This window comes from Pyrus communis, chromosome 11 (genome assembly GCF_041283825.1).
Source record: "Pyrus communis isolate YQ-2024b chromosome 11, ASM4128382v1, whole genome shotgun sequence".
Lineage (NCBI taxonomy): Eukaryota > Viridiplantae > Streptophyta > Magnoliopsida > Rosales > Rosaceae > Pyrus > Pyrus communis.
The window spans coordinates 3,058,561-3,073,162 of NC_142575.1; the positions used below are offsets into that span (position 1 = coordinate 3,058,561).

The window sequence follows — 14,602 nt, forward strand, 5'->3', positions numbered from 1 at the left end:
ATATTATTAATTCAGTTTACATCATGTTTAAGAACAAGGGAAGGATTGCAATCGAAAAAACATAAAGAATTAATATCAATTCAAACCTGATCTGGTAGACGATTTTGAAGAGAGAGATGGAAGACGGAGGTAGCTGCTGCAACTGGGTTTGCAGTTTCTGCCTCCCAAACTAATCAAATTAAATAAAAAAAGTCGTTGACTTTGCGCGACGCAGGTGGGCATACGTCGCGCAAAGATGTTTTGCGCGACGTATGACCACCTGCGTCGCGCAAAACATCTTTGCGCGACGTATGCCCACCTGCGTCGCGCAAAGTCAACGAAAGAAGCGGTAAATCCTTTTTCGTTTGGCGCCAAAAGTTTGGCGACGAATGACGGCGTCGCGCAAAACTGCTTTGCGCGACGTATGTTCACCTATGTCGCGCAAAGGCGTTTTGAGCAACGCGTTCGTCGTCGCGCAAAGTGCCGTCGCGCAAAGTCTGTTTGCGCGACGTTTTGTGTTATACGTCGCGCAAACGGACTTTGCGCGACAAAATTTTCTCCGTCGCGCAAGATTCCGTCGCGCAAACATGTTTTTCTACTAGTGTCATAAGATAACACATAATTCAATGTTTCATGACTTCCCCCTATAAGGCTACACAAGCCTATAGACTGGAATTTAAAATTGAAGCCGAGCGACTCCTTCAAAAGTAAGATTTTTTTATGAATTCTCTATTATATCACAGTTTAACATCAAATTTCATGCCAACGCTTTAAAATATTATACTAAATACATGAAGTGACAAAAAGTTTATCGAGAGTCATTTTTCAAAAAGTCCCATTATTATTTCTCTGTAAAATTTACTGGCCATGCCATGTCCATGTCCATGTCCTAATTGTTATTTGATATTCACAATACATTGTTCCTCCTTTGTGTGTGCGGTGAAACCAAAGCCAACCCAATGCCAAAGTGGTCTATATCTCACTCTAAATCAATCATTTGTGTTGGATAATGCAAGAGGATCCGAGTATGAATAAGAGAGGAGAGAAGTGCATGGCAGCACCACTGCACCAGCAATTCACAAATTTATTTGAGACTGCTTTCGTAGAAAAAACATGTGCTTAAGACATTAATGTTAGATCCGTTATTATTATAAATATATGTTGAAATATTTTAAAATTTTAAGTACTTTCTGCAAAAGCACTAGCAGGTTTTCTTCAAAAAAACGCTTTTATGAAGAAAAAAAATTGCAGTTAAGTTTTTCTATCAAACGTACTTAAGAAGTGTTTCTATTTGTTATTTCAAAAACAATCTCAAACAAGTTCCGTCTTTCTCTAATGCAGTTAACTACACTAAAATCAAGATTTTCGACAACGTATCATAATTTTTAAGCCAAACCTCTACAATCTATCAATCATGTATGAGTATAAAAATGTAGTTGACTGGATGAGAGAAAAATTCTATGCCATATTAAACATAATGGCTCAATAAAGAAAGAAGTAGATACCAACCACGCACACATGCACTGATAACTCAACGCAGAGGGTGTCTGCTCTCTTCCCTTGCTTTAACTTGTTGTGCACGGCCAAGCACAAAATCCATCCCTATACCCTTTGGCATATCCCCTATCTAATTAACCCCACCTACGGTCTACCTCTTCAAACGCAATAGGTTGTAACACAAATTCTAAGGGGAGAGTGAATAGGCTTAATTTAATTTTCATAGATTTATTAATCACGTTGATAAGGTATGCGGCGGAACAGAAAATAAGTTGTGACCAAGAAGTGCTATGAGCGAATGCAATCAGATAGGAGGATTGAAAGCCGATGGTAATTCTGTTATGCAGTAAATAAAGTGCAGAAAATTATATCACAAAACATAATGATTCAACGAGGCAAAACTTCCAACACATGGAGAAACATCATCGGGCACACAGTGAGTGAAACAAATCCACTGTGAGAAGAATTAACTTTACAAGATTCACCTAATAGACTTACGCAAGTACCATGACGCAACCTTAGCCTAGCATGCAAGGACACCCTCGCTATGTCGTCTTTCGCCTTGATGACAATCTCGCTTTTTGACTCTTCTACACAGAATCTTCCACGCACAATCTCAAGATATGAAATTGTGATGAAACCCTACAAAGATCTCAAACGTGGAACAAATCTTTTAGAAACGTTATAGCATATATATGAACTCATTGAAGAACTGTTTAAATGCGGTATAAAATGGAGAATCTATTCTCTTTTTTACTACAAAACAAAAAAATATCGAGGAGCACAAAGTATTTTTTTTCTCTAATTCATTTGAGTTCTCTATTCTGTGTACCTCTTTCACGGCAACAAGCTAGCCTATATATAACATTTCATGTGTGAACCCTAGCATCAAAACTTCGAGTCAAATGACTTTATTCCACAGCCTTAAATAAAACAAATAAAGACCAGCCATTATCCCACAACTAAAATTCAGGTCATAAAAGGATAGCTTTATAATTATATAAAATAACTTAATCAGTTTAATTCAAATAAGACCTAATTAGTTTTCGGACACCATAGGATTAAAATGACACTTCAATCCTTCATACACAAAAAAAACATTTTATGCTTTTAAACCACCTAAGAATGAACGTAGGTCTCTAATTTGTTAAGAATAAATCTCACTTTGATGGGAGAAGTGACTTTACATGGGTTTATAAGTAAGTTGAGTTATTCCCAATATATTGACAATTAGTTTTATGGTGAAATCTCAACTTCTTCATAAGTCTCACTTACGTTCTAAACTTGAAATTGTAACTTAGTTACCATAAGACAACAAACATCGGTTGAGCTTGACCTTCCAAAACTCAATTTACACACCAAGGTTTAGGCTAGGAAAATGGCAATTACAATCGATATGCACTAACAATCTCCATCCCCATGCCACCATTAATTTTTATTTGTAGTCCATCTATACCCTCTATACATACTATGAGGGGCAGATGGATTTAAAGACCAAGGTGGTCCTAGGACCACCCAAAGTTCAATAAAGATACATGTCAAAACTTTTCGAGGATTCTCCGAATATTTGGTACAAGTTCCTTTTGTGACAACAAGGTGTTTGATGTAACGTATGCTAGGCATATCTCGATAGGTTGCATCTACAGAACTCTACAAATTCTCTCTAGATTTATCATTAGATTGTTTCGACATATGTCGATAGCTGTGCGCAACTTGGTTTGCCTGAAGACAACAAGTTCACTAAATGTTCAACGAAATACATCTATGAATAAACTGAATATTTTTGTGCGCTTCGCACTTTGATTTTATCTAAAGCCTTGTATTTGACATTGGAACTCTCCAAAGTTCGAATCCTAAATCCGCTACTTTGTGTGCATACGACCCTGAAAGAAACTATATATATAATTTTGATAGCTTTACTTGTAGTTGAAGAAAGTTGAAGTTTTACTATAAAACCAATTGGTAATATTTGGAGTAGTCCAACTTACTTATAAGCTCATGCAAGGTCCTTCATCTGATCAATGTGTGATTCATTCTCAACACGCCCCTTCATATGTGGTGAATTTTCAAGCCTAACACATGAACAACACAACGGGGTGACATAGAGAGCGTGTGACCGTTTGGCTTAACGCGTGAAACAACCTGCTATGATACCATAAAGAAAGGTGAGGTTTCACCATAAAACCAATTGACAATATAAGGAATAGCTCAACTCATTTATAAGCCCATGCAAGGTCCCTCCTCTCATTCATTCTCAACATGAGTAATATTAATCGGTTTCTGTACGTATGTACTACAAACCCTAAAGCAAACTAGGTATATATGTAACACGATTCTGGTTTCTGGAGAATTTCGTACGTTCCTCTCGCTGATCCTCGTCTCTTTCAGTAGTCATACCTTTTATATACTTTCAGTACCATCATTCCACCACCAATCCCCCCCCCCCCCCCACCCCAAAAAAAAAAAAAAAAACGTTTAATTGATTCATCACACACACACAGAGATATATCTGATCAACAACTTGTATTGTACCATATGTCTTTTGAGAAAATAATATAAAATTAAAATTTGTATGGTGTATCTCTTCAATGCACATAACAGTACGACCCTTCCCAATACAAAAGAAGAATAAAAAAAGAAAGATGATTTTCACATACCATTTATAATTTCTCGAAAGCTTTTTATTTTATTTTAGTTATTAAATTAAATAAAAACGAAAAAAATTAAACAAAAACGTATTATAAAGGTTAAAGATAGTGTGTTTATTATTTCTGTAAAACAAGATCTATTTCATTAAAAAAAAAAAGGAAAAAAAAGGTGTGCATGCTGTGCGGATAAGAATCAGGTAAACAATCTCAGAAATATGCTGTGGGAAGTGTCACCCCATACCCAAGAGCAACTATATAATCAGTGGATGCTGAAGTTGGGGACGATTTGACTATTTTACATCAAGTTAATAATGTAAGAAGTAGGTCAACATTCCTCGGAAATTGAAAACAAATTCTTAACAAATCGATCCATGGAATAAGTTGAAATTATCCTTTCCTTCCGCTATCAGTTTTCTCTCTCCGAATCACTTAACAGACACATGCATAGAATTGCTAATAAAACATTTGCATAGGATAAGTGGTATACAATTTTGAGGCAAATATTGGACGCTTAATTTCGATTTGTGCAAAGCGTTTAGTGCGGGTATTCTATAGAGAAGATACTCACTAACCATAGACTTGTATATAAAAATTGGGAATATGCAATTACCGTTACACACCATTACAGCTGGGGTATTATGCCAATACACTAAAATGTCATCTCTTTATTAATTTTTTTGTGATTGTAGCATTATGTTCACGTGTATGCCTCTAAAAATTGATCATGTGCATTACACGTCAACATAAAGTAATACAATTAACTGTGTAGGAATATTTAGCATTTACATGAATTGTAAGTTTAGGGTGCATTAAAATAATTTTCCATGTAGAAATACTACTGTCAGCAAACCTTGCATTTCCTTTCGACACAAAAGTAATCATTAGATAAGTAGCTATAAAAATTAAATATTCTAATTATTCACGAAAAACATAAAATAACTTTTCATTTATTTGATTAGTTATTAGGGAATCAATACCATTCTTATGGAAACAGGTGAAGAACGTCATGATTTTTGTACTTTTTTTTTTCTATATGTACATTTTTTTTATTTATGTTTTTTGTACTGAATAAATCAAAAGAAAAAAAAAACACAAATAAACATGAGTTTGCATGAAACTAAACAAAAGACGTTTGAGAAAATCATTTTCCCCTCCAGTTATAAGCACGAAGGCATTTTGAACGAAAAATTGCATTTACAACAAAATCCAAGAAAAAAAAAAGAACATATTCCTTTTTTAAATAATTAATATTTTGATGGTCCAAAATAAATAATATTATCACAAAAAATTTATGATAATGTAAAGTACGAAATACTTTTTAACTGTTAGATCTTAATTTTTGTAATTGTTATAGAAGAACTAATAGGTAATAATTTCAAAGTATCTGATATTCTAGAGAAAGAAAATTCCATATCTTCATCTTCATGCCATCGTCATTATTATTGATTTGCATCAGGATAGATATGGCGTGGAGATGCTTAATTGAGAGACATGTAAGAGGGTCGGGCGCCAACTCCAAATGTGTCAAAAGCTAGCAATAGCTAAAAAAAGGGTTAGGTTTTGTTTTGCACAAACACACACCAGGTTACGTCTGAATCAGATGGAAATTAAAGAAAAGATGGATGGATGTCTGTCAATGCCATGTTGCCACTAACCCTAGCTAGCCCTGAACCTGAACCTGAACCTGATCCCTCATCGCTCAGTCATATATATAAGCCCCAACACGCAAGCCCAACCTAAGGTAAGCAGCTCTTTGCGTTATCGCCAGGCCTTGTAACCATCTTATCACTCATGTCAGAAAGCAACCAACCAAACTAGACATAAAACGCTTCTACGTAATATGATTAGCATAGCTAGCAAATCAAGACAAATGACTCAATGAAAAAGTGCGAACATCTTTTTAAAGAAAAATAGAAGGTTCTCGATAGTTTGTAAATTAGGAATCTACTTAATCGTGACCACATAAATAATACAAATCTCAACTAATCTGTTTTGGATCCGAAAAGAATGAATAACTGTAATTTGTCATCCGTTCTTCCTCTTAAAAAAGGAAAAAGCATCGCTAGCTATATAGAGCTTATATATTAGTAACCAGAGTTACAATATTAAATACAAGTTTTTAATTAAGTGGAGGTCTATAACATTTCCATTATTTACATAAATTCTTAATATATATGTCCTCTTTTTTTTTTTTTTTTTTTTTGAGAGAGATTAATTAAGTGGTCCTTAATAGCGAAGAGAGGAGAGGAGAGATCCCAAGCTAGGCAGGTGGATTTCGGGATGTATGTGTGTGTGTGTCCTTTTTTTTTTTTTTTAGAGAGATTAATTAAGTGGTCCTTACTCCTTAATAGCGAAGAGAGGACAGGAGAGATCCCTAGCTAGGCAGGTGGGTTTTGGGATGTATGGCGATGAAGGAGGCAAAGAAGAGCATGAAATGGTCTGTTTTGAGAACTTTGATGGTGTTGTTGAGGGGACAGACCGCATAAATTTGGGTAAAAAATAGTGGAAAATCAAAAGACATCCACAGGTATATACGGTACGGCCACTTAGTGCTATGTATATGCTCATGCACCTCCATCCCCCTTTAATCAATCTCGTGAAAGCATAACAACATTCATTGGAGGAAGGGAAGCAAAGGAATTTTGGGGAACAAGAAGTGGTTATTTGCAATATTTTTACTACGTTAATCAAACAAGGCCCCTCTTTTTTTATTTTATAATTTATTGTTAACAAAAGAGAGAAGATTTTCCGGTCTAGGTGGAGAAATTTTTAGTTGTGACGGAAACACGGATGATACACCATGTGTTTTTATGTAAGTGGTGAAAAATTTTAATTTTTAAGTTATTAACCTTTTAACACACATAACCCACCATTTATATAGAGACGCGTGGTGTACCACCTCGTGTGACGATCACATTGAAAAATCTCTCGTCCAGGTGGAAGTGCATGATAGATAACTAATCAGTAATTAAATCAAAGTATTTGTCATTTCATCCAAAAGTGAAGCACATAATTAATTAGAATAATGTTAGAAAGATCACATTTTTATACCACACTAATGTAATAAGTGATGTATGCAACCAATATCCATCGACATATATTGATTAATTTATGTGACATCTATGCTTTGGCACGGCCTTGCCACATAATAATATAATACATAAATATAGTAGGAAAAGGTAATCTCCATAGCATTTTTCTATTAATTAATTAGCAGTAATAAGAAAGCATCTAACTAAGTAGCATATACAAATTAGCTATATAGGTATATATACAAGGAGACAAGCAACCCTCTAGAAGAAAATGATGCTTAAAGCAGTTCAGATATTGAAACTAATTAACATATTACAAAAGTCAATAAAAGGTAAGAATTAGACAGGCTCCAGTTAAGCCTTTGTTTGCTTCCAAATTAATGGTCGAAGAGGAATTGGTTACAGAATTACAGTTAATTAAATAATTAGACATAAGAAAAATAGGATCTTAATTAATAAGGGGATAAAATCACAAAAACAAATAATAAATTAAACAAAACCAATATTTATGAGATTCATATAACACAATAATTCAAGATCAATTTCAGTCTCTAACGAAAGAACAAACTGTGATATTGGAAAAGCTAGTTGATCAGGAGCTCCCTCTAGCTGTGTCTTCATTTCACTTGCAACGTCCACAGAGATCCACCCTACTTATTGCATGTATGCTTAAGACTGATCAGCTGAGTAACTAGTAGGATTCTTAGGAATGTTTAGAGAGATACATGGCAGAAGAAAAACAGAGAAAGAAATAGTACTCTTCTCTATGAGTAGTGAAATTGAGTGAGTTCTTGAAAACACTTTAATGGCAGCTCTTGCTTCTTAAATGCAGCTTTTTATACATATATTTCTCTATATATATATATATAAGACGAGATGAAACAAGACATGAAAGCTCAAACCTAGCTATCAATAGAGCTGAAGAGTCAATTAGATACATATATATACTTGTAATTAGTGCCAAGAAGAAACAGAGAAAAGGGGACGATTCTGCCAACCTAAGAAAAAAGAGTCATTGAAAATCCTCAGCTGGTAACCCTCAGAAGGATAATGAAGCCGCAGCAGAAGCTTCGCCTGCGAAAGCGCAAATGGACTCAACGGTACATTCTCGAAACCCGCCCTCCGCAGCACCACCTCCCAAAATGTCTCGTAACTCTCATGCCGCTGCTTCCTCTTCTCTCCTTCGATTCCCACAACGTCCTTAATCTCCCTCCCGAACCACTCCTCAACCACCAGCCTTTCCCGGCTGTTGGGCGGCAGCGTCGCCTCGAGGGAATCGAAGACGGCGCCGTAGTGGTCTAGAGCCTCCACGAACCGGTTGAAGAAGAGATGGCTGTTGTGGTTGGCTTCTTTATTGGCGATGGTGAAAACTTTTGGGTTTAATGACTTGATCTTCTGGAGGAAGAGGAAGAGGTCACATGAGTCGTCCGTGACTAGGGTGTGCAGGTAGAGGACGCAGTTGACGGCTAGGACTTCGTTTTGGTGGAGGCCGAGGGTTGAGGGGGAGATTAAGTCCGACGGCCGGGATGTGTTGTTTAGGACGAGGGGGTGGAATTGGAAGGCGAGGCCGAGTGACTGAGCGAATCTCAAGAGACGCTCGCCGGTCCTGAGGAGGAGAGTGAGGTCGCGGCCGGTGGCGGTGATTCGAAGCGTGGGGGGCGGGTGGAGTGGGGAGTTGTAGGACCGCTCGACAAGGGCCTGCATAAGTGGGGGCCACTGGACGCCGTGCATGATGTCGAAGTCGAGGATGTGGATTGAGAGATGAGATGCGTCTATGGCTTCGAGGATGGCTTGATTGGCCGTCAAGTGGCTAAACCGGATGAATGGGGTTATCTGGTTTAGGGTTAGGTAACACGAGTGGAGTGCCTCCTCGTTGTTGTCCTCCTCCTCCTGTAACACTGGCAAAAACAAGTAGTTGGAGGAGGAGGATGCGGACGCACTGGCCGCATTTGTGAGAGCTGTCAGTGGGCCAATAGTAGTGGGAGAGTAATTAGGGTTTATATTGAGGCGGAAACAGAGGGCTTTTACAAAATGGTGGGTTAGTCTTTCAGTGGAGTCTCCGAAGGGGGAGGAGTTTGAGGATAAGAGAGAAATGAGGCGGTGGGCTGAAGGGAAATCGAGGTGGGAAATGAGCTCGGCGCAGGTAATGAGTAAGTGGCGGAGGTGGGTTGGTGAAATGCTTGGTGACGTTGACATAATCAACGTAGGCTGATCAGAAATGTGATGGTGGTGGAGGTGGTGGTGATATAGTTGTAGATCTGAGATGTTGTTGTTGTTTGGGTTTAGATGATCTTCTTGTTGTTGTTGTTGGATATGGCAAGAATTGAATGAGCCCATGAGCATTCACTCGTTGGTGATGAGATCTTCAACACAAATGATCACCAATTATATATTCTGATTGACCAGATGAGCTTTGAGCTTAGGTAGCTAGCTGCTGCTTTCTTCAATAACTTGTGATCTGCTGGCGCAGTCATATATAGCAGTGGCAATAAGTAGCAGCAGCAAACTGTGATACCAGGTATATTTGGGGAAACTGGTCTCTCCCCCCTCCTCTCCCTCTCCTCTCCGACACACAAATTAATATATATATATATATATATATATATTTTTTTTTTAATTTATTTATTAAACAGATATGTAAGAAATTAATTACAACCTCTGGAAACCTGGAGCCTAGCTCACAAGGGTTTCAAGAGATATAACATTTCAATTTCTGATCATTGTTAAAAGAGAGATTATCATGATCAATTACGATGTTAACCACTCGTCCAAGTTCGCTCCACAATCGATATGAAAAATGAATATGAAAAGTAAGAAGCAAGAGAAAGAGATATATATCATGACCAGATCTACTGATCTAGGAAGGGTTTTTAATAAGATGTGATCTCATCATGTGTTATGCTGTTGGGAGCAGCCTTCCATGAGGAGGATTATCTAGCAGAAACTGAAATGCTTGCATTAGTCAGTAACAGTGTCACTGTACACTACATTACCCTCTCTTACGTACAATTATTGCATAAACTTATTTTTCTGTTCTTAACTTCTTCTTTTTTTATTGTTTAATAAAAACTGTATGATATATATATAGTACTTGCATATTACTAACAAGCCCAATGTTCTTGTTCCTAACAAATCAATTCCGGCTGAGTCTAATATATATTAGATACCTGCAGTGAGTTATTATGATATTTTAATTGTACACCTCCATATTGCAGCCTACATAGAGTAATATGTCCAACAATATATGTGTGTGTGTGTGTGTGTGTGTGTGTTAGTAATCTGTTTCTCTCTGCAACAACAATTTACAAGATGTCTCTCTCTATGACATTAATATTGTTGATCACATTGAGTACACCATCCAACAATGGTGGGACATCCACAATATACTTAGAAAGTTAAAAGTATTATTACAGGATGCTTGATTCTTTTTACTAGATATTTGGCAGTATGTCCAATTTTAGTGTTATTCTAAATTGGTCTTAACTTTTTTAAATATTGTAAACAAGTGCTTAACTATTGAAAATGTCACATCCGTTAAGTCTCAGTTAATTTTTTTTCATCAAATGTACATGTGGCAACAATGGGTCCTACTTATTTGCTTACTTGGACACTAAAAAAATAACTTAAAAAAAGACATGAAGATGAAAAAATAAAAATAAGTAAACAACTTCACAAATAAAAGGGGAAACAAAAATGAAGATTGCAAAATCTCCTAACAAAGAAGAAGGTTAAGAATTCAGATATGGTTTCAAGGAGATTATTCTTGCTCATGTGATTTCCTCATTCACCAATTTTCGGCTAGTAAAGCGTCCAATTCGTCTTTGTAGGCAACAAAGGTGGTGGTCACATCATGGCAATCCATACCATTTCAATAACTTCCACGATATTTTTCTCAATGTTGACAGCTTGAATTGTAAGGCGGAGTTTGCGGTCTTGCGTTGTGTTTGGAGGTGATGGCTTGAAGCGGTGATGGTGATCGTTACTTGGTGAAAGCTATGCTTCCATGACCTTCTATTGATGTTGGAGACAAAGTAAGCCCTAGTTAATTTAACAAAAAATTAATATGAGCTTAATGGATGTGACATTTTCAATAGGTTGGGCACTTGTTTGGAATATTTAAAAAGGTTGAGATCAATTTGGAATGATACTAAGAGGTAAGGGGGGTTAAGGTGCTTAATCATAAAATAAAATTCATTTGATTAAATTCACCAATAGATTAACAATTTGGCGCTAGTGACTCACACGATAGTAGTTAGGAGGAGGCTAAAATATCTGTATGAGTTTTTTCGGCCTCTAGAATGGTGGACTACCATGACAAAGCCATCGGCTGATCCCTTTAAAAAAAAATGTAACACTATGTTTATCTATAATTAATCAAAGATTCAAATGTTTGAACATATGTACTGTATTAATACATAAGGTACCGTTTGGTACGTGGGACGGGACGGAACAGAGTGGGACAAGGCGTTCCGTCCCACGTTTGGTGCGCCTAAAACGGGTGGAACGAGCTGTTCCACGGGACGAGTTTTGGGTGAATTTTTGTTCCACCTCATCCCCCTGGAACGACTCGTTCCACATCCGTGGAACACAAAATTATAACCTCTCCGTCTCATTCTTCTTCCTCCTTGTTTCCATCCGAGGGCATCTTTGTTCCCGCTCCGTTCCGTTCCGTCCTGTCCCGTCCCATTCCGTTCCGTCCCGTCCCGTCTGCATACCAAACGATACCTAAAGGGCATGTGAAATGGAGGAAAATACTGTTTCTCAAACCGTACATTGTCCAAATTGATTCTGGGTCAAGGGGAATCAATCGTTGACTTGGGAAGTCAGTTTAGTCGGTTGGATTATTAAATAAACACCCATGCTCCAAAGTATAGCTGCTAAACTAGCTAGCTATTGTTTATGTTGAAGAATGCACAAAGAATTCCATGTAAGAAATTGACAAAATAATTAAATATTTTTTTTTTATTTTGTTGTCGCATGGTAAAGAATGATTAAACGCTTAATAAAATTGAGACTTTTTGTTATTAGATCTTGTACTTGATGTATTAGTAGTAGGTGGTAAGACAAAAATTAAAAATAATTGTTAATGTAATTAGTAGTGAGGCGCTAATTTATTTCTTTGAAATCATTATGTTGAAAGGGGTCGGTCATATCTAGTTAATTAATTCACAGTTAATATTCATGGAATAAGATTATTTTTTTTCCTTTTTTTTTTTTTGAGGGTGCGCCAGGCCAATGCAGTAGTGCAACGCAAAGGCAACGCACAAGAGCCCCAACAACAAGCTACTGTAACAAACTCTTTCCTTAAAGAAATTAATTTAATATTGTGTAAACTATTGACTCTCGTATCAAATATTAAACTAATAAGAACATATACTACACTTGATCTTAGCCAAAAGGCCAAGAACAAATAGATTCCTTAGCAATAATTTCCTAATAAAGATGCACACACAAATTGAACATGGAGTTTCTAATCTCAACCCCTATCATCTACTCAAACCCTAGCTTTGTAGTCACATACCACAATTTGCTTTGTTTGGAAAACTCCACAAAGCTTGGGATTTGGGGAGCTGAAAATAAAAGTTGCTTCCTCCCTGAAAATAATTGGATTGCAAATATGGAAATTTGAAACCTCGTTATATAAAGTTTGGTAATTAACCGTATTCACTGTTCATTAACAATAATGAATTAATCAGTTTCCGTGCAGGGAAGAATCTTTCTAGGGTTTGGTAGATAATATCTTTCTAGTAGGACTGTCAGTAGGAGCATGGCTTTCTTTCAGGTCTTGAATCTTGACGAATTATCCTCCTAGCAGCTAGTTGTCATGCATCCGTTTGTGAATTATATACGCAATAAGAAACTCATATTTAAAGAATTCTTTTTATTTAAAAAATCTATATACGGTTTATGCATTTTTAAAGGTGGAGGACGTCATCGTCATTCATTTTTAAACTCCCTATATTCATTTTTAATAGTGTACACATAACGTAAACATTCAATGGTTGACTTACAAGCAATGTAACGTTACATATATTGTCGAAGTTAACTGCCCAAGGTTACATAATAATACTTACAGTTAAAATACATAATAATATTAATTGTTATTAGTATAGACTAACCCATTGATATAGGATACCTCCTAATACCTCTTTACATATATGGATAAGCAAAGTGTTTTTAATGGATTTCTATTTGTGCATTTTCACCTGGTAATACTTGGTGGACCCCTGCTATATATATACATGATCAATTGCACGATTGGCATCTTGAGAAAAAATAATAAAAATTTCAATAGCAGCAGAAACAGGAGAAGGCTTCACCAGGATTCAAGGGGACACATAAAACAAAGCCTCTTCTCCCGATCTCTCCTTCTATTCCTCTTACTTTTAGTGGTTTCAATCAAGTGTGTTTTCCACATTAGATCTATGCATATTTCCCAAAGTGTTAATTTCTTTGGAAAAACAGTTGAAGGCTTCACCGTGCTGTCAAAGTAGAAAATGCTACCCCATGCTTTTTTCTTTACAAAACTCATGAGAGGTAACGTAGCTAGTTGAGCCCCACGCACCGCCACAAGAAATGTCAGTGTGTTTGTACGAAAGACTTGGAAAATATCTTTACCTCTTACTTCTAACCCTCCATTTACTGAAAAATCGAACTCTATAAGTGTTGTGGCTTAAGAATTGGAACATTAGGGTTTGTCTTTCACACTACCTAGTACTTTGATATTGTTGTTATACGAACTTAAATTATAGTTTTTATAAGCATGTACACGTGTCATAATAAAAAGAAGATTAAGCATAACGTGATTGTGTGATGGACACGGTAATATCTACTAAGTACAAGATTTAATTACCTAATTAGGCCATCTATGTACTCAAGAGATTCTATATTTTACGGTTGTTGTAAAATTAGAAGTTAAACAATCGTTGATTGGTGTTCAACTAACTACTCATTATTCTAAAATGAGCCATATGAATAATTCCTGTGGTGGTACTACTAATAATTCATGCAGGAGATTAAAGAACAAGGTGTTTCACAGGAGATTAAAGAATAAGGTGTTTTCTGGACATATTTCTTTCAAAGTTACTACAGGATGCCACTTAATAATTGAAACAGAACTAAAAAAGTACACAAGTACAAGAGAAAGACTGTTGATCCTGCTGCTACAAGTAAATAAAAATTGCACTTGTATGTGAAATCAATAGTGCAAATGCATAATAAATGTGTACCGGTTCTGCAGGCCAATTGTGATATGAAAGAGCTAGAAATTCAATCAGCAGAGGAAACAAAAGAAAAACAAGAAGATAAGAGAAGCATCAACCAGCAGTAATGAATGAATTAGGAAGTAGGAGGGAGGAGGAGAGAACCTTGCATGGCACAAGTATACAATTATTGTGACGTTTCTTGTTAATTAATTATACAATGTTATTGAAAAAAAATTTACAC

General features: G+C 36.4%; 1 protein-coding gene and 1 non-coding gene across 2 annotated transcripts; both read right to left on the minus strand.

The window, feature by feature from the left end:
* Positions 1-8,051: 8,051 nt before the first annotated feature.
* LOC137741629 (scarecrow-like protein 18) lies at positions 8,052-9,716 on the minus strand. The gene has a single exon (XM_068481325.2). The coding sequence runs from the start codon at positions 9,497-9,499 to the stop codon at positions 8,111-8,113; it is 1,389 nt and encodes a 462-aa protein (XP_068337426.2). The 5' UTR covers positions 9,500-9,716; the 3' UTR covers positions 8,052-8,110.
* A 2,657-nt stretch (positions 9,717-12,373) lies between these two features.
* Positions 12,374-12,568, minus strand: LOC137743941 (U2 spliceosomal RNA). Its single transcript, XR_011069551.2, has one exon. It is a non-coding gene; the product is annotated as a U2 spliceosomal RNA (small nuclear RNA).
* Positions 12,569-14,602: the final 2,034 nt, after the last annotated feature.

Excerpts from the sequence above, each read along its gene's own strand:
- LOC137741629 (XM_068481325.2), bottom strand. The coding sequence starts at position 9,499 with ATGCTCATGGGCTCATTCAATTCTTGCCATATCCAACAACAACAACAA.